Here is a 24,236-nt window from a genome sequence, read left to right as displayed (position 1 = left end):
CACTGTCAGCAAGCTCCCCTGAAGAAACTGGAATTAGAGGGACCTAAGGAGGCAGAATTTTGGCTATGAATATTTACTTTATCGTTCTCCATGATGTTTATACATTTTTATTTTACCATGATCATGTACAACTTTTACAAGAACAATGAGTGTGTGTGAGGCATGTATATTTTTTTAAGTTTCCAGATGATTTTGTTAGTATGGGAACTGTAAGTCTATATCAAGCATTTGAGCAAGGATTCAGACACATGCCTTCTTTCATTTCTTAGGTCTCCAACAAGGTTGAAAGGTACTTCAAAAGCAAGAACTAGCCCTGTACCTTTCCTATCTCTCCAGTGCTAAAAGTGCCAGGCTCAAAGCAAGTGCTTAGTAAACACTTGAATGGATTTAAATCGACTCAATAAAATAGAAGAAATTGAATAGGAACACATGTGACATGGTACATTTGAATAAAAAAGAAAACATTTTAATTAGTGGGTTAAAGAAATATGTATTAGCAAAACAGAAAAAAATATTCAGGTGACATAACAGACCATAGGATGGCTGCAGATAAGCATTAGTGTGTTGCTTTAGATCTGAAAGCAAAGGCTCTTCGGAGGCATCAGTGAACTAGCAGCATGTAGATACCACGAGGTGGTTCTCTCTTTTTAATCAGACTCATTCTTGAAATGGTGTGTTCCATTATAAAGTGTATAGCTAAAGAAGAAATTTGAGTAGTTGGAGAGAGTTAAGAAAAGAATCAAAAGCCCCATACATTGCTGGCAGGAATGTAAAATGATGCAGCCACTTTGGGAAACAGTCTCAGATTCTTCAAAAAGTTAAACATAGAGTTTGAATAGAACCCAGCAAATCCACTTCTAGGAATATACTCAAGAGAATTGAAAGCATAGGCTTGAAGGAAAGACTTGTACACAAATGTTCATAGCAGCACACCTCATACTAGCTACTGGATAACCATGACAACCAATGGACCAACAAAACATAGTACAGCCAAACAGTGGAATATTAGTTGGCCATGCAAAGGAGGGATACAACATGGATGAGCCAACTTTGAAAACATGCTAAGTGAAAAAAGCCATATACAGAAGCTCACGTATCCTATAATGCCATTTACATAAAATGTCCAGAGGGACACCTGGGGGGCTCAGTGGTTGAGTGTCTGCCTTTGGCTCAGGCCAAGATCCTGGGTGCTGGGATCAAGTCCCACATCAGGTTCCCAGTGGGGAGCCTGCTTCTCCCTCTGCCTGTGTCTCTGCCTCTCTCATGAATAAATAAATAAAATCTTTAAAAAAAGAAATGTCCAGAACTGGCAACCACAGAGAGACAGAAAGTGGATTTGAGATTGCCAGGGGCTATGAGGAAAGGAATGAGACTTCACTACTAGTATAGAATTCCAGAATTAGTGTCAGTGGTCACACAATTCTGGAAAGGTACTAAAAGCTGCTGAATTGTACACTTTCAAAATGTAAAGTTTATGGTATGTGAATTATATTTCAATAAAGCTATTATTTTTTAAATAAAAAAAACATCAAGAGGACCCTGGCTTGCTCATTTGGAAGAGTGTGTGACTCTTGATCTTGGGATTGTGAGTTTGAGTCCCACATTGGATGTAGAGATCAATTTTTAAAATTTTAAAAAGAAAGTCATGAGGGAACATGAGGAGGGGAGAAATCTGGACAGCAGGCCCTACAAAGAATGTTAAAGAAAAATAGGGAAGACAAGAAAGCAGTTTTACTAAGGGCTGCTTTTTCAGGCATAGTTGGCTTTTTTAACTTTTGTAATTAATAATAAAAAAAAAAATTGGATGGCTAGCTGAGGAGAAAATTAGAAGACACCGATTATAAGTACAGCCTCAGGGGTTTAGTTGAGACACAAGGTTTTCCTACCAAGAGAAGTGGGAATAAGAGGTTTTCACATCTCTCTTTTTGGTGGTCTTAAACAGGCCTTCGAATAGGTCGTATGTGCACAGGACGATGTGTGGGAGTCCTTTCTGAAATGGGAGACGGATGAACTCAATGACCTTGCAGCCTTTCCTGTCTCTCAGAACAGTGCTCATCCTCTGAGCTTCTTGTCACATGCTGCCACCAGTGCATTCGTCTCAGTGACATAGGAGAGGAGACAGTATCATTTCTTGAAGAGTTTTATTTGGCTTCTCTCTTCAGCCCCAAACATACATTCCTCTTAAGACTGTGAAAGTCTTCTATTCGTTTTATTTTATTTTATTCGTTTATTTTATTTTGTTTTATTTTTTTAATTTAAATTCAGTTTGCCAGCGTATAGTATAGTCTTCTCTTCTAAACAATTAACTTTTTCTTTAAAAAAAAAAAACTCATAGCTACACTCACAAATCATTCTTTCAATCATTTATGTAAAGAAAGTAAATTCAAGTTATGTATAGCTACGTCTACACTGCTTATTAATATGAATACCTAGAATGTACTTGGCCTGGTGGAGAGTTTTCAAAGCTCCATAAGCCTGTGAATTCAGTTTTACTTGAGAAATAAAATGAGGTCATCCTAACTCATCTTTTCCAGAGAGGGGACTGTTTCTGCTAAGCACACCCTAATGCTTTGATTCCCAGTGCTCCTCTGGGTTCACTCAGCCTCTCAGAGTGAGTCTCTGCCCAGGACCTGGATTCCCATGCAAATAAAACCAACTGAGGGACACGCTGAGAACAAGGAAGCCTCTTCATGGCCCTGTGACCAGATTTGTTTCAGATCCTTTCCATTCTCCACTCTCTGGCTGGGTGGGAGAGCACTTCATTTTATGGCAAAGTTTGTCTCATTGCCAATGTTCTTTGCTTTCACCACCGCACACCTTTGGCAATATTCATTCAGGAGTAAACACAGAAATTCAAGACTTCCTATTTCAGGAGACTGTTAGAAACCTTCATCTCCAATATCCTTCAAAACCTAATGGCATGTTTAATAAATGAGGGATTGTAGGCCTATGACCAGGTGCTGTTAAAACTTGGTGCTAAGAACATTGACTAAAGAGGATTCCTCGCCAAGACATGATGCACTTCACCCCTTCAGGAGGGGGTCCTGCTCCCCCTCTGCTAGGCAAGGGCATGGTCAAACTGCCCCTTCTCCAGGCCTTCAAGTCCATCCGCCCAGGTTGAGGTCGGCATGCTCCGATATGGGTCCAGAAGGATCCGGAAGCACCTGACAATGAGGATGCCCAAGAAAATGAACAACAAAATCACAAAGACAAATGTGGTTTTCTGCTCCAGAGACATGCTAGAATCTGGTGATGCATTCTCAAGGGGCACTAGGGCTGAAGGGACGGGCTGTCCTCCATCCATCGTCCAGAGAAGCAGGAGCTCGGGATCTTGCAGTTTCCTTTTCTTCCATCATCAGTCTGCTGAGATCATGGTGGCTGCACCGTGGAGCCACTGAGTGATCTGCAGGAAGAAAGGGAAAGAGACAGGATAACTACTAAGGAGCAGTTTATTTCTACTCTCACAGTCCTATTTGTCAGAGAAAACAAGGAATCTCCAAGCTTTTTCCCAGACGTGCTCAATTCTGTGTAATTATGGGGAAGAATCTTTTACTCTTGCATGAAATTACCAGATTGTCCTCAGAGCAGCCACCTGGGGCCAGGAGGGATGGGCAGGGAAGACAAACAGAGTACAGAAGATGAGAAATGTGCAAGGTAGTGTTGACCTCAGGGTGTGCTGCCAACTTGACATCCGAGCCCAGTGTCCCCTGCCAGGTCTCTTCTAGATTCCCTCCAATCACATGACTTTCACATCATCCTTATAATGATACCACTGTTGGAACACCAGCCATGTGCCAACGCTGTAGCTAAACACAACATAGGTTAGCCACTCTACTACAAGCTCCGTGAGAGCAGAGACCACTATAGCTCCAGTGGAAGGAAATTAAGGCTTGGAAAAGGTGCTTAATAGGGAACTCTCATGGAGTATCGGGCTCTGGGCCTCAGCCTCTGGCTTCCATTTTACTGCTAAATGAGTATGGGCCCTTGGAGAGGTCACTAAGCTATAAAAATGGAATCAGCAATGCCTGTGTATCTCATGGTGCCACTATGAGAATGAATGTCTGCAAAAACACTTTGAAAAATATACAAAGAAGAAAAACAAGGAAAATTAAGAGTTGCTTCACTTCAGACATGACTGTGGAAGCCAGAATGCTTCTCTTTCTCTTTCTCTTGCCTGAGCCAAGGGAGAAATGAGGCATCTCAGACTCCCAGACCACCAAGCTCCTGCTGCTTTTCTTTTTTCTTCAGCCAACAAAGACCAGGTTCAATACTTGACCCCGAGAACTCAGCTAGGGAGAAGGAATTGATTGGCTGTATTTTTTTAAAAGCTTTACAGTGGCCTCCTACTGTTAAAGACCATTTGATAAAGAGGAAGAGAAGGAAGAAGATAAGTTATCACTATAGCCATTTTACTGGGAGAAAAATTAAGATATGTGGATATGACTGTCTTTAAAGGCGAGTTGGAGCATACACAAAGGCCATAAAAGACAGAGAACTAAATCTATGTATGAGTCTGTTTATATGAAAAATTGTGTAGCAAAGTAGCATGGGAATTAACAGTGATTCAAAAGAAAGGATATTCAATGAAAATAAGCAACCAAATAAAAATAGAAATTATGACTTAAAGCTAGAAAACAATATTTCTACATTTAACTTGTTGCCTTGAAGTACAGCATTAGTGATCATAATAACAGCTTATATGTATGTTGACACTTCAAAGTTTATAAAATCACAATTTAAGACACAGTTTATAAAAGGATTTACAACCAGTGTCTACAAGGAAGGAGTTACAAGTTTGGGGAGAAAGAATATTTTGCAGCTCTGTGACTAAATTTTGTTTAAGGCTGGAATAGCTGCAGTAGATCTGTTTATCATCCATTTTTATTTTGAAGCAAGATTGGGATAAAATTTGATGGTATTTCTTAAAAAATCAGCCCCTGATATAGAGGACGTTGTTGGACTGGGTCTGGTTTGATTTGCTTATTTTCAAGCACCCTCCCATCCTTGGGTGTTAACTCTCAGCAGAAAACTGAGCTGAGTAGAGGGGGCTGGAAAGGGTGGCCAGGGCTTCCAATGCAGCAATCCTTAGTGCTTGCTTCCAGAAAGGGCCCCAAGAAATATCCAGACTAGACTTATTCATAGCAGGTATAAAATTCACTAAGGGCTGGGTCACAAGAAAGTCGAGTGCTGCTAGAGGTATAAATGCCTGAGCCATCCTTCCATGTCCTCCCAAGGATTCCCATCACTGTGACCCTGCCCTCCCCACAGACTTACTAGAATCCCACTCTATGTCCATTTTTCCTCCAGGCCAAATGAGGCCAGAGCTCTTTTCTTTGTCTATTCTTAACACAGCTGAGATAGCGATACATTTTCAGGAAGTTCTATACAAAAACATTATGTAACCCAGAAAGGAAATATAGGAAAATTGAAGACCATTAACTGTGTACGAGTACCACATAAAGATTTCTGGATCTGTGAAGTTCATTGAAAACAGGAGAATTGAGCCTGTGCCGACTCCCTGGCCATAGGCTGGGTGGCCAAAATAGCAATACCTTGTTCTGTCCTTCCCTTCGCACCCTCGTGTCCACTTGATGAGAGCCATCTTGATGCCCAAGAGCAGTCTACCCCAGGCTTGTCATTCATACAAGGCAAAATGCCAACTCCTTTTCTCCTAGCTCATCATCTCATACTTCCTAGGCTTCTCCATAACTCAGGTTTTTAAGCTGATCCACCATCCATGTGGGGGCTGCAGGGATGGGCGACCATTCCAAGAAGCCCCAGCAAGTAACCCAGTCATCCTGATTCAGGTTATCAGCCACATTTCCCTCTTCTGTCTTCCTGTAAATGAGTCTGGAGCCTGGCTTCTTTGCAGGGAAGCCAACCCTTAGAATGATTTAAAAATCAGTTTTAATTTAGTTTTTTAATTAACCCTATTCTGATTAAAAGGCAGATGCAAGAATATGGTTAAGCCTCTCTACAGCTTCCTCACATGTTTTTGAGAAGCCTGGTAAAATATAAACACATATCCTCCAACCCTCTGTCACCCACCCCTTCCTGATAAACCAAACTGACGAGAAAACGGAGATGAAAGCCTTTTGAAAACACCACAGCTCTTTATAAATTGTCAGCCTCCTCTCCTGTCCCAGCTATACTGTGATAACCAAGTTCCCATTAAAATAATTTCATTTGGCCAAATCCTCAAAGCCCCTTAGTATATTGCAGTATTTCACCAATGAGAGTGACACATTAACACACTAGCAGGGATTTGTCTAGGAAAACTGCTCTTAACTTCAAGGAGGGGAAATGTGGTAGATAGTAAGGAGACCGATGAGTCTTGCTGGAAATGAAGGGCCACTGGGGTTTGGGAGGAGCAGATGTGGGGTGCTGAGGACAGATGGCCCAAGAGAAAAAAGTCTTGGGGAGGTTGAGGGATGGTGGGTACAGATGAGAAAACCCAGAGATGGTTATAAAGGGACATGGGGATACGGAGACCCAGGAAGTAAAGCCAGTTCTTTCACAGCTTTGCCTGGGACTGATTGAAATCCCTGGGAAAGCCTGCTTGATTTTAAACCCGCAATCAGCTAATCAATAATTTACAAATTTGGAAAGCTCAACAGCACATTGAAGTTAAAGGCAACATCGCATAGAGTAAGATGCAGAACAAGAAATAAATGTTTGACCATCACAGTCCCAAAATACGCAAAGACATCAACATTTTTAAAAATATCTGCCTCAGAGTGAAGTGTCCCTTTTTGGCAAAAATGATCCTTGTAAAATGTTCAGACTGCTTTTACCTGAATAATGAAATCTGCCTTTCAGACAAAGAGAGAAATCTGGGCAAGTAAATTATTTCAAAGAATTCCGACGCAACTACCTAAGTGTTAACAATAACAAAAGGCGGTTATTTTCAGTACAAGAGGGCCACAGTTACTCATGACCATATTTTAATCCTAACTGGCTTCCCCTTCACGCAGCACATTCATGTCTTCCCTTCGCAGGTCCATTTGTATGTGCTCTGGACACAATAAAGTCTAATTTCAATACTGGACCACCAAGGAAAACATAATGAAAAGATGCCATCTCAAAAATTGTGTCACACATCCCCTGTCTTAAGTCAAGTTCCCCGGACTAGGTGATAGTCACAAAGTATAAAACCCTCTGTGGTACCTACAAAGCCCCATGTGAGCAGTTCCTCTAAGCCATAGTCATTATCACTAGCAGCCACTCACCTTCCTTAGAATAATCTGCCAAAGGCCTCTCTTGCCCTCCCCATACTTCCTACAATACTGCGCCAAGATCCATCTTTCTCAGCTCAAATCTTACCCCTTCTTCCCTCAAGAAAACCTTTCCTTTCCAACGACCCAAGACCCCAACTGCCCATTGACTCCCCTACAGACCTGATACCTCTGTTCTCTGGATGACAAATCAGGTCATATTCCGACACTGGAATTCTTGTAAGTTCTTCATTTATTTTCATAGTTAGGTGAAACAGGAGCAAACATCAAATTGCATTTGGTTTGTGGTAAAATGGCCCAAGAAGAACAAACTTACATGTGATCAAGTCTGCAGACACCTGAGGAGACCGTCCTCACTGGGTCTGCTCTGCAGCTCCATCTAACGCCAGCTGTTCTTTGAACTCCTCCAGGCTTGTTTCCCACCTCTGAGCATTTAATCATGATGCTCCCTGCCTAATGCCCTCCTCCTCACTCTATTCCCGCCTGTGGATTTCGCTCCCTCCCTCGGAGTTCACACCAAATCCCACCTCCTTGGCGGGGCCTTCATCTGTCCCTGCGCCAGAGGCACAGGGTGCTTCTTGCTCTGCCCTCGGGAGCACCGCACCTGCATTCTGCAGCACCACCTCGTACAGGATGAGTCCCCAGGGTGTTCAACTCTGTCCCCTTACTAAGTGGCAAGCTCCTTGGGGGAATTCTCTGCAGCTCTGGGGTCACTGCCTTTTTAAATAGAGGTTGAATCGAATCTTTGGCCCCCTACAATCCAAGGAACTGAATTCAAATTTTGAGGTGCCTGCTGATACAAAGCAGGAGTAAAAAGCACATGTCATCCAGCCAGCCAGGGATGTCAGGCCATTGTGTTTGAAATAGATCTTATTTCAAAGAATCAGAGATAGTCTGAGTCACAATGACACTTTAATAGTCTCCGATTTCATGATTTGCAAAGCAGTTATTGGGATTTTTCACATTTTCCTTGGCTTCAATGCTGATGGGTCGGGTCCCATCAAATACAAAAATTAGCTGCCACCCTTCTATTCCAGGGCTCAAGGCTTTCTTAGCTGATCTGCATGGCTGGTGGGGAAGATCAGCTCTTTAAAATATCCTGAAGCCTGACATCTTACCTGGACACTACAGATGCCAACATGTACCCTTTGCAAGCTGGGATCCTTTGGGCATTTCATTTTGTTAACATCGTATTATATAATTTAACAGGAAGGAAAATTACTTTATATGAAGCAAATATACCTGAAAGCAATGATACATTTCTTTTCTCATCTTTAAAGTGACAGCAACAGAATTAGTTGGATGCATCTGGCACCTTGCTCTGTGCAGCTGCCCATAGGCATATAATCCCACCCTCTCACTTTTGTGCCCATCACTTCACCTACCCAACCCCCTTCTGCATTGGGTTGCAATGGTCATAGTGATAGCAGATGCAGCACAAGAGGAGTCCTGCCTAGCACACAGTGAGCATTCAATAAATATATGATGATGAATGAGTGTTTCCTCTTTATACCATTTTTTGCACAAAATGATGTTTCTAATTTCTTTCTAACAAGCACACCAGGGAATGGAGATTATAAGTAAATTGCCCCCAAATCAAAAAAAATCAGGTATCAGAAGAGAAGTATTCCCCTAAGGATGCTGACTCGCATGTTTCTCTCAGGGCACGAAGGAATGAGTAGAAAAGTCAGTCATCCTGTGGCTGCTAATGGTGTGCAGGGTGCAGTGAAGCAATGCTGTCTGTATTTTAAGTACCTCTAAGCCACAGAAGTGCCACACCTCATTTTTAAAACTTCTAGGCCAGAAACCTAGTTATGTGACTTGACATGTTTTCAAAAGTAAATGCAAAAACAGTGAGTCTACTGAGCAAGAACACTCAGGGTTTGTACAATCACATGGGACGGACAGGACACTTTGTCCTACAAAGACATCCTGTGTATCTTATTTATATTTATCTGGCAGACCAGTGAGACCACTCTGTAGACTGTACCGGGAAGGGAACTGGCTAGGTAGGCAGGACTGAATTTGTAATGACTGGCAGAGACAAAGTTCCTCCAAGCGCTGCATTATTCTTCAACAGTTCCAAAACTGACTGTTGAAATGTTAACATGCCTTTCAATGATTAACGTAATACATATCCTGAGAGTGATGCTAAATAGAATCATCTCTATTTTTGAGCTAAACAAAGCTTCCGCTGCATTGCTGTTTGCATAACTGGAGTCTCTGGAGATATACTCCACCCTCCATCCCAACCCTCACACCCCAGACGTGTAAACACCCCCTGCGACCCTATTATATATCTTCCCCTATAACCGTGAGCCTTCCTCAAAAGCCACCTCATCATCTAAGTAATCAGATCACTGTATAAACAAAAGTTATTACCTATGAATCTTGCGGAAATGCTGTGTATGAGCCCAGTGAACAGTAATTTGCATTCCAGGATATACACACCAAGATATAAAATCTTTCCTATAAATTGAAAGAATTCTTGGCCCTCTTGGTGACCAGCCCAGAAATTCAGAATTCAGTTAAAAATTTCCTGGCTCTTTCTAGGCACTTCAAGTATTTTAAACAACATATACCTCCTTTTTTTCTCTCACATAAACACATGGCAACTTCCATATTTTTCTTTTCTGAATACAGACCTCTTGATATGATACAATAGCCCTGATGTTTCAGAATTCACAGGATGGCAGAAGATAGATATTACTTTATACACTCAACCAATAGACCCAGGGCTACTCGAAAGCCCTAAAACAATGGCTTGGAATCCATGTGAATGCGGTCAGCTACGAATGTCAACAGGCAGTTCTGGAATGGTTGCCAGCCCCCAGTGCTGTCCTGGGAGGTCTGCTCCCTCTGTCACTGCAAAGTCAGCCTGCAGATGTCTGCTTGGGTTAGGGAGTGGATCCTGTTGTTCCTGGCCTGCCAGCTCTGGGTCAGCAGGAGACCCTCCTCTCAGCCTGAGCCCTAACCTCAGCTTCACTTCTTCCCTGCCTTCATCTTCCTCCTGACCTCTGCTAGAAGAGTTTTAAAGGGACTGCAGAGCAAGGCTGCAGCCTAGCTGAGAACATCAGAAAAATCCCGTGTGAGTGCCCTGTCGGTGACTGGGGTACCAAAAGGCACTATAGGCAAACCGGAAGTTTCGCTGCAAATGATAAACCTTACTGTCATACCCGAGTTTGCTTTCTCGTTCCTTGTGTGTGTTTCCCAGTGAAAGAGAGTGCTTGCTGATATCTCAAAAGGCTGGGGCTGCACCGTGCTTACCACCCAGGGACACCAGGGATGGTCAGCGCTATCATTATGAGTTGTTAAGTTGTGATCCTTTGTGAACAAATTAAAACATCCCTTTCAGAAGGCTGGATGTTGTAGGCGAATGGAAAAATTACTATAATGGGCAAATAGCTTTCCAGACTAATTTACTGCAGCTTAGCCAAAAAAAAAAAAAAAAAAAAAAAAAAAAAGCCTGTTTTACTACTCCCTATCCAGCATCGGTAGCACTGTGAACTTAAGCATGCTTTGAAAATCAAGGCATCATTCCATTTCACCCCTTCATATTAGCTTGACCTAGCAACTATTTAATTAGACTTCATCTGACATCTAGATCTAAATTCAGAACTTGGATGGAAAAGGCATCCATGCGATTATTGCTCATGCATAAATCGTAAAGTTAGAGAAAAGCATTAATTAGCTCATCAAAGACACAGTGTTGGTCAAGTACCTGGATCTGGCTGAGCAAACACTTGATCCATTTCCTGGTGGAACTGTTACAGGTAGTTACAAGCCTCTTTAGTTTCCATCCTTCCCGACCAAGCTGTGTTGAAGCAGTAGACAGTGGTAGCTGCAAGCAGCTGATGGCACACCCCAGCTCCAAAGCTGTTGTTTCAGGCTTAGAAACTTCCCATTAAAACCCCCGAGTTAAAGGAGCATCGTCTTTCTGTGTGAGGGCATCGTGAGCGGCCAATACGGCTGCTTCTTTGTGGCGAGCCATGATTTCAGTTCTGCCTCAGCAACTCTTCAGAGGCTTCTGCTTCAGTGAGTAGAGGCAGTATCCTAGCAGTGTGTCTGAAATCATCTTCAAGAAAGCATTAACATTCAAAAGGAGTACGGGGGAAAACATCGCAGGGCATTCCCATACCTTTTCAAAATCAAAGCCATAAATCTACCAATGCTCTGTTCTCCCCTATTGATTGTTGACACTATTGCTCTTTGGGGATGTCAATTAGCACCTTGCAGCAACCAGCCCCTATATTGATTATGGCTTCTGACCTTCGGGCCAACTTAATTAAGGGGAAGCCTTCTAAGGAAGGGTATCAACATAGTATTTGGAAAACCAAGGAAAGGCTCCTTTTCCTAAAGAAAACAGAATTGACCTTTCAGAAAAGCAGTAATTACGGGAGGTGAAAGGGAAAGAACAATTTAAAAAATCATATTTTTACCACCTGTTTGTAAATTTGCTAGGCCGTAGGTAGGTTGCCAGGTCCAGTGTATCCTTTGGCCAGCCTGCACGATCATGACCTTGGCAGGGACCCCACCCCACGCAGGCTGCCAGAGACCACTGATTGAATAATGACAGACCTTTGGTGAGAGAAAGTTGTTATAATTCTATGGATTCTAGTTACATGGCACAATCCTTAAATTATTTTCCTTGGATAGAATGCCTAAATAAATTTGGAAAATGTTTAAGGATAAAATTCATCTTTTTTTTTTTTTTTTTTAAGTACTTCTCTGGAAAGAATTCAACACAATCCTTAAGATGGAACATCCTTGTTTTTTGGCAACTCACCACTTTCTTTGTTGAAGTGGAAGCACAGTTAGCAACAACACCCACCCACCAAATGATGGGGTGCATGATATTTAAAGCTCACTCTGACGGTGCCTGTCAGCTTTGCTGTCTCTTCGGCTCTTGCGAGAAGCCGGCCATTACCCAGTAGCTGTAGGGGACTGGAACAGAGCTCATTGTCTAGGAGGCAAATCTCCATCTGCTGGCAGCAGACAACAACCCTGGGTAGACCTCAGACCCAAGAAAATGTAAATGCCGAATGCCATGATCTAATGTCGCAATCAAATGCTTGACATTAGGAGCTAAACTCACTGCAGGTCCTTTCCCTCTGGCATTCCAGATTTTTAACTGAATTTCCTTTCTGATGAGTTTACCTGACTGTATTTACACACACACACACACACACACACACACACACACAACAATGAGACATATGAAATCCAACAGAACACTGTCAATACTAACTGGTCTCCTTTGTGCTCTTCAGCCGACAGCGCTGGTGGATGAGTGACCTGTCTCAGTAATGCCAACAGAGTGTGGTTCAGGGAACATTCTGACCCCACCCATACTTATATACTTATCATTCCATGGGGTGAGAAAGCACTCTAGTTAGAAATAAGCCTGAGTTACTACGAGCTCACCCTGCCCAGGAGGCCTCCTCAGATATTGTTTTACCCTATTGACTCGTAGAGGTGGAAGGGAACACGAGAGGCCATGGCTGCCCTGCAGCTCCTCTGCAGCCTGAAACCACCCCAGAGAGACAAGTGCCTGGCCTATTTTTAAAACTCTCCAGAGAATTAGATTCCATACCCCATTCTGACAACCTCTGTTCCAACTAACTCCTCCATGGCTTACTTGGCCTCAATGGGATGGCATATTTCTTCTCATTCTATCCTGGCTGCAAAAAAAGTCAGTCATTAACCACTGCACAATTTTGTGAGTGTGCTCTTCCCCTGACGAAGCTGAACTAGGTAAACCAAAGGGCATTCGGTGAAGATCCTGCAGCCAAGTTTGGATATTCTTTTGTAAGATCATTGCCGTTGAAATGATGGGAGTGAGCCCTTCCCCATGAAGCCATATTATGTGACTCATCCTGAATTCTGAAACAATGAATAAGGATTGATGAAAAGTCGAGTTCCTTGAACATTTCATAGTAGGTCGTGTTTCTTTAGACTTCAATGCTCTCTTTATCTTCCCTCTAAGTTCTTCTCCAAATGTCTGCTTTCTGGTCCAGTTTTAAATCAGGAATCTAGAATGCTACACAGACCTGTACAAAGCTCAGACTAACACGGATTTGTGGTGAATAGGATGATTTCATGCTATGCTTCTCTAACACATTCTGATCCCAAGGTTACTCTTGGGCGTTAATTCAGCACCTTCTTTTTAACCACACAACATCCGGAGTCAATATTATCAGAAATCTATTTTAAGAACTTTTTCTACATTCTAACTGTGGGTCTCACCTTGAATATTATTTAGATTATGATCCTTCCCTTAATGTCTGTCCCATGCTGCACTTTTTCATAAAGTAATGGACAATGCATAAAAAAATAAAAACAAAAAAAATGCTTCACGAACCATCAAGCTTTATGCCAACACAAAGCTGTTATAATTAGCATTACCATGGTTGTGTTTCTAATTCTGAAAATTGAATTGATTCTTGATATAATCTTCAAAATTGAAACATGATTTTCTTTTCCCATTTATTAGTAGAATCTTTGTAAAAATCTATTTTCTTCCTTTATGTACATTTTTCTTTCATGTAGTCAGGAAACATTCACTAAATTTATTTATTCAGCATCAGATATGTTCTGTGTTGGGTGGGGAAAGAATGAAAACTATGGAGAAGTCAGTGCCTGAGTTTGTTCAGGTTGTCACTGCACAATTCTGGGAGGTTCTCTGGTACGGACCCGGAGATGCTCCACATGGAGCAACGATAGCCAAGCTTCTGGGCAGATTAGCCCACCTCCACTGCTTCCCACTTCCTCACCTCCCCTTCACTGCTTAGCCAGCAAACATCAGAATTATGTTCTCATATCTCTATAGGGCTTGATTTCACAAGGCCATCCGTGGCTTCTCACCATCACAAGCAAAAAAACAAAACAAAACAAAAAACAAAAACTTGTGGCATTGATCTTCCTTGCTGTTTGTGGCAACACTGGACATAGCTGACCACTCTCTTCAGGAAAGTGCTGGATAAAAGGACACACAGAGGAAAGGGGAATGGCAAAACCCATCTCTCAGCCCTCTTCCCTCTTGATCCCCTCCTCTCCCTTGGTGCCCCCCTTGGTTCCACTCTCTCAACTATCTCTCATTTGCCCTTAGAGGCGAACGTCAAGTTTAACTCATGTAACCACCAGTGAATATGAAATTAAGGGTGGAAAAACAGGCAGGCTAGGATTCATGTTAATGGGTTCACCACTTTTAATTCATAAAAAAGAATTGAAAGTTAGTTTATGTGTTATTTTTCTCTCTTCTTAGTTTTTTTAAAAAATCAATACATCATGTAATAATAAAGTTGCTTTTTTTAAATCAAGATGAGCTCTATTTATAATATCCCTCTGATGTGCCCAGTCTAAATGTAAGTTTATTTATCCACTCAGCTATCTTCACAGGTCAGTGAACATTCAAAGCGCAAGGGAGCAGTAGGGAAGGTTTAATAATATTCACACCCAGCCTATAAATTAGGACCTATATTCAAGCATTATTAAAAGCAAGCAGGTTAAAGTCCAACTGCAAATTGGCAGCCTCCTGGTTTGATTTTTTTTTTCTTGAACACGTTTCTGAACACATCACATCTGTGGTATGTTGAATGCTCAATTAGTAGCTGATGAATCTGGAACAGAGTAGTATTCGAAATGAAATGAGAAACAAACTACTGCAACTCCCTGGAAATGTATTTGGAAAGAAGACAACACTGATAGAATGTAATATTACGGCTTGCCCTGTAAAATGAACAAGTTTGTTCATTTTTTCCTTTATAAGTCAAAATTAATAAAGCATCAAGGAAGGAAATGCATCATGAAAACCCCTGTTCTATTTAGAGATAGTATTCGCAAATTTTAAGATATTAATTCTAATTACAGCATGAAAGTATTAGAACATTACTATGGATTATTCACTGTTCAAAAGAAATTCATACTGAGGAGTTAACAGCCTGGTGGGTAAATTTATTCTTTTTATATGCCTTGTACAATAATAACAATTTTCTTAATGACTTTGAAATACTTAATGCCTTTAAAGTGTCATATAAAGTGCCAATTAGAGTTTTATACAAACCATCCCTCTCAATTTTTATGCTCTCATTTTGGCACTATTCTTTCTGTTCAACAGCTGCACTGCAGAAGGGACCTCTACTTCCTGGACACTTTGAGGGCTGAGCAGATTAAAATATTAAGATGATTTAGAAAATTAAATAGAACAGGCCTGAGAATTACTGACCTGTTAGCCTGACTTTCCATACCTGATGAAATTCTGGAACTAAAAATCTCACCACTGAAAATCAATTTGAAAACACCCAGAGGAGGAAACTAATCATACAAAGACATTTTTAAAATGCTGGTTAAAAAAACTTATGAAAAACCAATCTCAACTGCTGATATTTCAACCTGTGGAAATGATGGAAAGGAGGTTGAAGAATGAAGAAATAATCATAAACACAAGTTATGATCTATAGTTGCTGAGTGCAAATTTCAGCTGCCTCATTGCTACATCTTTCGAATGATATAATCGATTGCTGCTTGAAAAAATCATTTAACTTTACAAATATTCCAATATTCTAGTGGGATCAATCAAAAGTTTCAGTCACATAGTATATTATTTTAAAAGGCAGACTTTAGAGGCACCTGGGTGGCTCAGTGGGTTAAGCATCAGACTCTTGGTTTTGGCTCAGGTCATGATCTCAGGGTCATGAGATCGAGCCCCACTTCCAGCTCCAGAGTCAGTGGGGAGTCTGCTTGAGATTCTCTCTCTCTCTCCCTCTGCCCCTTGCTCTGTCTAAATTAATTAATTAATTATTTTTTTAAAAGGCAGACATTGAGTACATCTTTCTCTTCCAATCCTAGATTTCAAGCTTTGACACCAGCCTACCACCTACAGTTTTGTCTTTAAATAATATCTATTACATATTTTTATATAGTGTGTGAATAGTATCTATCAACTATATTTCTATTATATGGGATATTAAATTACTTCATGAGCTTGTTAAGCGTGAAGATTTGAGGGGCCCAGGCTCACATTTTTTTTTATTTTTTTAAAAGATTTTATTTTATTTATTCATGAAAGACACAGAGAGAGAGGCAGAGACATAGGCAGGGGGAGAAGTAGGCTCTCTGCAGGGAGCCCAATGTGGGACTCGATCCCAGGACCCCGGGATCACACCCTGAGCCGAAGGAAGGCAGACACTCAACCACTGAGCCACCCAGGCATCCCATAGGCTCATATTTTTTAATTCAGTAAGGCCAAGAATCTGTATTTTGAGTAAGAAACCTGTATGACTAATGACGTAGTGCATGTGAAGTCTACATTTGGAAAACAATAAAGTTAAATGCTTTTTTTCCCTTCCTGATTGGCCAAATTAGGTATTTTATTTTACTTTTTCATTGAAATAGAGCTGACAGACAATGTCACATTACTTTCAGGTGTACGACATAGTGATTACACAGCTCCATCTGCCATCTGTACACTCTGCTCTGCTCACAACAAAATTAGGCATTTTAAGTCCTTGAGGGAAGAGCTTTACGCTTAAAACTAAGGGTATCCCAGACCTCTTTAATTAAATTCGTGGACCCATCATTAGAACTATGCATATACTATATTCTGCCTAAGGAACCTCTGCCTGAAATTTCCATTCAAACTATATCCATCTTCTCTTTCTTCCTCCCATTCGTTCTTATCTCCAATAAAGTGACAGTGAACAGTGACCAGAATAAAAGCCCATAGTGATGAAGACAACAGAGTGGAACGAGAGGCAGAGAGAAGCTTGGTCTATTCCAGGGACAGGAAATGAACAGAGGAGAGCTAGCTGGTGAAGCAGGTTCAGACATCGTGCAGAGGGGGTGGCAGCAGGGATGGGGTGGCTGAGGAGAAGTGGAACTACAAATAAGAAGAAGTGCCAAGTCCGGGGATGCTGCCTTCTGGGGTTGTACAGCACCTTGACGGCTGGGAATCCTGATGTAATTATCAGGAGAGGCATTGGCAAAGATTGAGCCAAATTGTCACTTAGGACAGCAGGGTAGGAAGAGACAATGTCAGCATTGACAAAATAGACAAGCATGAGGTCAATTTGTTAATGAGAAAATAACCAGAGAAGTGAAGAGAGCAACTGCTAAAATTTTGCACTGCCTGGGGTTAGACCCAAGAGGTGAGGGTAGCGCAGGGGAGCACTACTTTTCATTATAAGCCTTTCTAAGCAATCTGACTGTTTAGTCGTGTGCATATTGTTTAACTACGTGCAATTTCACTTCACTGAAACTGTCAGAGTAGCACAGACAAACCATTAAAAAAGAAATAAAGCCCTCGCTTGAAACCCAGGCAATGAGTCTCTTGTGATGGCATCTTAGGGGTCAGCCACAAGTGAGCAGAGAATTCTTTGAGGACAGAGGCTTTCTTGAACACCTGAATCTCCCTTCAAGGGCTGTTGTCTGTTCTGCTTATAAGTAAAGCTACTCCATCTAGGAGCTGTTGGAACATCTTACGTGCACTTAAAATGTGATTTCTTGTAATCGCATGCAATGCAATAAAATCTAAACTATGGCCCTCATTTCCCTCTATCATTCAGACATCATCTATTTTTATATGTGTTATGTATGTATGTATGTATTTAGCTAACTTCTGTTATGTGTGTATTTATTTAGTTAATTTCTATTACTTTTTCATTAATTTTTTAAAATTTTTATTTATTTATGATAGTCACAGAGAGAGAGAGAGAGAGAGAGAGAGAGAGGCAGAGACATAGGCAGAGGGAGAAGCAGGCTCCATGTACCGGGAGCCCAATTTGGGATTCGATCCCGGGTCTCCAGGATCGCACCCTGGGCCAAAGGCAGGCACCAAACCGCTGCGCGACCCAGGGATCCCACTTCTTCATTAATTTAAGTGTATATATATTTATACCCCATTAAATTTCAGAAACATTTGAAGGAAGCCATGAGTTAGATTATATGTCCTTAGTGCTAGCCGAATATAACTTTTATTATATATTCAATGAATTTTCCCCTTGCTGATCTAAAAAAGGCTGGATGTATTTGTTTTCAAATTTTGAAAAATAAGATCTTTTTTAGAGTGGTTACTTAGTTGAAGCATGAGACACCATATGTAATCTTTAAAAAATCTTGTCTTTTATAAACTTTATTTTATAGGAATTGTAGATAAATAAACACAATAACATAGCCACTAAGAAGTTCAGTGTACATTGCTAACACCAAATGAAAATGCTTTGTGGGTAATTAGTAGAGATTGAATATTAATTTGGGAAACATTTTCAAGAGCTTGTGAAAAGGGCAACTCTTCATTTGAAATACTCAGGCACCGCACCTTTCAAATTACCTGAGGCACAGCAGATATTAACTAAGTCTCACTTCCATTTGCTTTCATCCTCATGAGAATGCCCTTCAGCATTACTTTTAGGAAGGGTCCTTGCTCTTGTTCTCAACATTTTTCTTAATTCAGAAATGGATATAGAATCAATTGAGAAAAATGAACACTTAGTATGGCCAATAGCCCTGCAATTGGTATTGTGTATCATGAATATGGTTAGGGGCTTGGGTCAAATGCCAATACGATATTCAGTGAACTATGGATTACTAATGTGTAAGCCAAGAAGAGCTGTGTTTGCAAATGAGGAAAGGATGAAGAAAAATCTCTATCATTCCCTGCACATGCCTATGTTTCTAGGCCAAGTCAGGATGGCAAAGTGGGTCATTCATCATTAACAGTCACCCCTTCCCTGGTCATGCCTTTGAAAATTAGCCTCTATGATTGGAGATGAGCTTTTGCTGGCTCTTGGAGCTCTGTCTTGACTTCCATCTACAGATGGAGTGCATGCTTTGTCTGTCTACCTGATTACAGCTCCTTACATCTTTGTCCCCCCAAAAAAAACTTTCTCATTCTCTGGTCCTGTCATTCCAGAACCACATCTATTTATGTAAAATAATGAATTACCCTTCTCCCATCATGGATTGTCTGTTCAAAAGCTACCTGGCTCAGGAAACTAAATACAACAAAGAAGGATAATGGAACTTATTTTTGCAACTCCAGTCAACAACAAATCTTCTTATATTTTCTTAATACTCAACACCACAAAAGCAAAGTAAAATATTAATTAGGAAAATCAGAATAGCAATACAATCACAGTAACAAAATTCAGCAGCCTTATACCTTTGGTCTCCCTAGACTTTGAACACTTAAAATGGCAAGAATTGTACACTTTTACGTGTTTCTATCCAGTGAAAATAGTGTGTGTGTATCTGTGTGTGTTTGTGTATGTAATCACTTTCTGATTAGACTATAAGATACTTGAGAATAAAGGAGGCTGGGCCTCCTATTAACTAATTAATTAATTTATTTTGACTGGCTATGATATTAGCAGAAATAACAAATTTACCCACAGACTTCATTCTCTGTTGTCCTAAGTAAACATTATGGTTGTATTTTTTCCTACTTGTTTTCTCTTGCAACATCATTGTCATCTTTGCCTGCCATATTAAAATAAGTCTAACCAAGCATAACCATTAATTACTAGCTTCCAACCAGTAATCTGCATTTGTATAGTTAAGATGGGCTAGATAATGCTGTGATTAAAGAACAAACACATTTTCAGTGGCAAAAAATAACAAAATTTATTTTTTGCTACATGTTCATTAAGGGTCACTTGAGGATTCTGCTCCAAAGTGATAATTTTCCTCATTTCAAAACCGAGACAAAAGGGACAGCTTCTACCAGCTATAGAGGTGGAGGATAAAGAGAGCATGGTAGAGCATGTCCTGGCTCTTATGGCCTCTATGAGGTGGCTTCAATTACATGGACAAAGCAAATATCATGGCCACATCTGAATTTAATAGGAGGAGAAGTATAATTCTTTCCTAGGAAGGAACATGAACTCTGTCAAACAGTGACAGTCTACATTACATTTAACTATAGTTTTATTCTTTACATAGTGACTGTCCAGAGATCCCGAGCCCACGATAATCTTTCTCTGGCATATACTCTCACTCATCTCAGCATCCTTAAGCTTCATCCTGTACCAACATTATCTCCCATCTGGTCACTCTTCCAGGTCCCCCTGACCTCAGTTGGGTCTCCTGCTTCAGCCTCCCTGCCTCCCCTTTGGTTCTAGCCTCAGCCTGGATTTTGTTGCCTGGGTTTATTTGGTTTCTTTAGTCTCTGATCTCTTAGGTCCTCTTATAGATTATGTCTTGTCTCCTTTCTAGCTTGGCCCAATAAGACAGTCCACTTAGCATGTTGCCCTCCCAATGCAGTCCAAGAACTCTTTGGCTCTTTTGTAGTGAGCAAAGTCATGGCCTGATGTTTCTGGATTCCCCTCCCACACCCTGACTCCACACCTAATGGGTCAAGTATCACACTGAGTACCTCATAGGGGCCATACCATCCCAAGACACCTAATATAATTATTCCAGTTTCATAGGTACCTAGAGACAAGACTTGGGGAGTTGAAACAATTTGCTCAAGAGCACAAAGATCACATTTAAAATATTTTTGCCTACCTGTATTCTGTATAGCCTCAGATACACAGACATGATCATGTCTCAAAATAATTCAAAAGTTTGATAGGGGACTCTGGAAAAACATTCATTTCTTAGTGGACAGGGTAAGTAGATGTGGACATACAAGAGACTGCATCAAATCTCAGTTTGAGCATTGAGCCTCTCATTTGCAGGAATGTCTTGTGCCAGCAGAAAGAGGGAAGAAGCATGGCGTGGGTGTGGGTGAGAGGTAAGTGGGAGGCAGTGAGCTGGATCTCCACAATAAGGCACCAGCCATTTCTTGGGTTTGTGATCCTTAGAGAAAAGATCACAATTTTCACCTACCTGCAATGTTACAAAAAAGTTATTTTTTTTAGATATGAGATATTATTTGTCTTTGTCTTCCTTGTCCTGCTACACCATGTTTTACTGTTTTGTTGTTTTTTTTTCCTAACTGCACACCCCTATGGAATCCTTGTAACCTCCTTGACCTTGGCCACGCCCTCTCCTGGATGCATGTAGAATCAGAATTTTAAAATAGCAACAACAATTCTAATAAGATGGAAGTATCAGTTTAGACTGCTAGAGACTCCAGAAGGCATAAACATTGTTTAATGGTTCTGCTTCTTCTCTGTCCTCTGAGAACATAAGCCTGATGCCTTCCTGAGTGCAGAAACAAAAAGCTCCTCAGAGCAACCAAATCAATCAATCAAACAAAGAAACAACCTCACCTAAAGTTAGTATTCTTGATAGTAACTGGCCTATTCACTTTCCTGTGTAGATTTAAGAGTTTTGAGGTCGTTAGGGGTTTTGAAGAGGCCACTATATGGCAAGACCACTAACCCAACTATTGCACAGTGGAGTTCCTTGGTCCTTTGCTACCTATTCCCACTCAACTGAGACAGTTGCATTTCCTCTTGAGTTCAAATAGTGCATTATAGGTGGCCCCAACTGAGCATAGCACTGGGAAGAGGTTGGATGAGAGAATAGATTGTCTAACTTATAAATCCACAAAATTATTGTAACTTGATTCAAAGAAGAAATCCCCATCAATATTTTTTCATGTTTGTGTTTAGTATTATAAAACCATTTCTCAAAACTGTACTCTAATTAGCTCAGAACAAAAAGAGAGCTCCACACTCCATCTCAGTGATGTTTTACTGCAGGAGGTATCAATAAATAAGGCAATCAGTGTTGCACTGGTTTAAGAATATCGAGTTCCTTTATTTTAGGGAAAATTTTTTGGGTCTCTGGCTACATATTATAACCAGAATGTAAGCAAGCTGCAATTTGGAGGGAATCTTATGCAATTTTGGACTTGATAACTCATTCAGAGCAGTGAAATCTACCACTGAGAAAAGACAATTGAAAGTTACTTGAAGACTCCTGGGTCTTTTGAGTTGGGACCTACGGGAGGTAAAGAAGAGCAGAGAGGCCTGAAATCTGCATTCTTACAGTGGCTGTGTGACAGTGTCCTAAGTAAGCTAGCTCTTGGGTCTCACTTTCTCAGCTATTAAATTAAGGAGGTTATAACTAGACCTAAAATGTTATGATTCTATGTCTATCATATGCACACAAGAAAAATAACACTACTGTCTTCCCATGCTTAGATGAGCTTCCCAGAGCACTCACCATCTCCTTTGGGATAACTGGAGGGAGGCTGATCCCTTTAAAAACTCCACCTTTCCAGGTAGAATGGTTCCACCAGTATTTCAGGAGGAAAATTAGAAGGAAATTTTCATCTAAAGGTTGAGGGAGAGATTTCTTGAGTGTTTTTGGATGTATTTCAGGAGGAAAAAATCTGCAGTATTGCCTTACAGACAGTTTCTCTCAAAGGAAGAAGAAATGGAGTAACTCTACATTATGATTTGCCTCAAGTCTTCACCTCCACAGGCAGAAGTCAGCTGTTGAAATCTGAGGAGTAAAGCCTGGAAGCATGGCAGGAGGTGGCGAGGCATCTTTTCCTGCTGCAAGAACTTCTACCCAGTTCTAACATGTATGTTTGCTACCCTCTGGGGAGCAGAAGAGACAATTAGGTCTGTTGTAGATGAAGCACAATCACAACATCCATATACAGTCCTGCCTTTACAATTGAAAACATCAAATATCTGGAAGTATTTTCCACAATCCTTTTGAGTATCAAAATAGTTTGATGTTGCCTGTAAACCAGTCATAGGGAATTATACTGCAATTCTAAAATACTCGAGCTATCCTCTTAATGATAAATGAGAAAGAAAAATTCAATTCTACAAACATGTTTTCATAAACACAAAGAAAACTAATTCAAATCCATCATGATTTGAGTAATCGGTTTAATTCAAACATAGTGGTTGGTAATAGCACTAGCTATGTTTCTTTCAAAGGCTACTATTTTTAAAATGAAAATAAATTCAATGGATTTCAAGCAGAAGCATATTCTCTGAAGACCTAAATATAAAGAGCCATTTCAGAGAGTAATTAGAAATCATGATGCTTTCATCAGTACTTTCAATGGAAAATTTCTCATGATGCTTTACTAGATAAGTTTTTGCCATTAAGATTCCCCATAAAATAAGTAAGTACCTATATTCAAGCCTCTTTACTATGTTGAAGTCTGGTCATATTGAACCATAATGTAATTTCAAAATTATTTCTATTGCTAGCAACTGTCATCTGTGTTGGCTTCTCCAATTCTCTGACCCATCTCTTAATCATCTCCAGAAACCACTCATCCACCATAGTCTATTCCTCAATTAGCTTGACCCGGTCCCCAAATGACACAAAATAAAATAAACAATCAGCAAAATCTTATATAAACAATTCATATATAAAACATCACTTAAATATCACACTAATAGATTATAAACATATAAAAGAATGAGGTCTAATGGAAGGGCAGGAGTTCATAGTTAATGTCAACATAAGACATAAAGCAATTTAAATAGTTGCATTGTCCTTCCTCTCTCTCACTTTCCCTGTGCCTATATACTTACATATGTAAAATGGGGATAATAGTAGTACTTACCTATCTCCCGGAGTAAGATGTTGTTGTAAGGACTAAAAAGAGCTTTAAAAAAAGCTTAAAATTGTTCCTGGCACATAGAAGTATATGCTATTATATAAGTACAACTATTATATAATCATAAATATTACTTTCATCTTTTGTCTTCTGATTGCACCACTGATAACAGCACATTTTCCCATGATAAAATACATTATAATTTTTCATTTCAGCATAAATCCAGCAAATTCAAATGCAAGTATAATTTTAAAACCTCCTGCCTACACTCAAGTTGGAATGGAAACCTTAAAGAAATATTGAGGTCTATTCTGAATCATTAATGTATATGTCAGAGTTATTTTTTCTCATATCTTCACTATATGCCAAAGATCTTAGAGATGCTTTACATGTAATAATTTATTTAATCCTAAGTATTGTTAGCTGAATTTTGCAGCTAAGACATAGACTGATTATATGACTTGCCCAATATCACACAGGTAGAAGGCGATGGAAGAAGGATTCAAATGAAGGCAACTGGC

General features: G+C 40.3%; 1 protein-coding gene across 8 annotated transcripts; it reads right to left on the bottom strand.

Moving 5' to 3' along the window:
* Positions 1-432: 432 nt before the first annotated feature.
* CTXN3 (cortexin 3) lies at positions 433-23,892 on the bottom strand. Of its 8 annotated transcripts, XR_005366632.1 has the most exons (4): positions 23,722-23,892; positions 22,350-22,729; positions 10,957-11,310; positions 433-3,403 (listed from the first exon to the last, which is right to left on the bottom strand). XR_005366632.1 is itself a non-coding variant. In XM_038552040.1 (3 exons), the coding sequence occupies exon 3, from the start codon at positions 3,302-3,304 to the stop codon at positions 3,059-3,061; it is 246 nt and encodes an 81-aa protein (XP_038407968.1). In that variant the 5' UTR covers positions 3,305-3,403; positions 10,957-11,310; positions 12,484-12,572; the 3' UTR covers positions 433-3,058. The 8 variants fall into 8 exon arrangements, 6 of the variants coding, with proteins under 6 accessions (XP_038407968.1, XP_038407972.1, XP_038407973.1 ...); XR_005366631.1 differs by lacking the exon at positions 22,350-22,729 and having other exon boundaries at positions 23,722-23,849; XM_038552040.1 differs by lacking the exons at positions 22,350-22,729; positions 23,722-23,892 and adding an exon at positions 12,484-12,572.
* Positions 23,893-24,236: the final 344 nt, after the last annotated feature.

This window comes from Canis lupus, chromosome 11 (genome assembly GCF_011100685.1).
Source record: "Canis lupus familiaris isolate Mischka breed German Shepherd chromosome 11, alternate assembly UU_Cfam_GSD_1.0, whole genome shotgun sequence".
In the NCBI taxonomy this organism is placed as follows: Eukaryota; Metazoa; Chordata; class Mammalia; order Carnivora; family Canidae; genus Canis; species Canis lupus.
Note: the sequence above shows the minus strand (reverse complement) of the source record. Positions and strands in the feature narration are given on the sequence as shown.

Coding starts and splice junctions, on each gene's coding strand:
- CTXN3 (XM_038552044.1), bottom strand. CDS start 3,304: ATGGATGGAGGACAGCCCGTCCCTTCAGCCCTAGTGCCCCTTGAGAAT.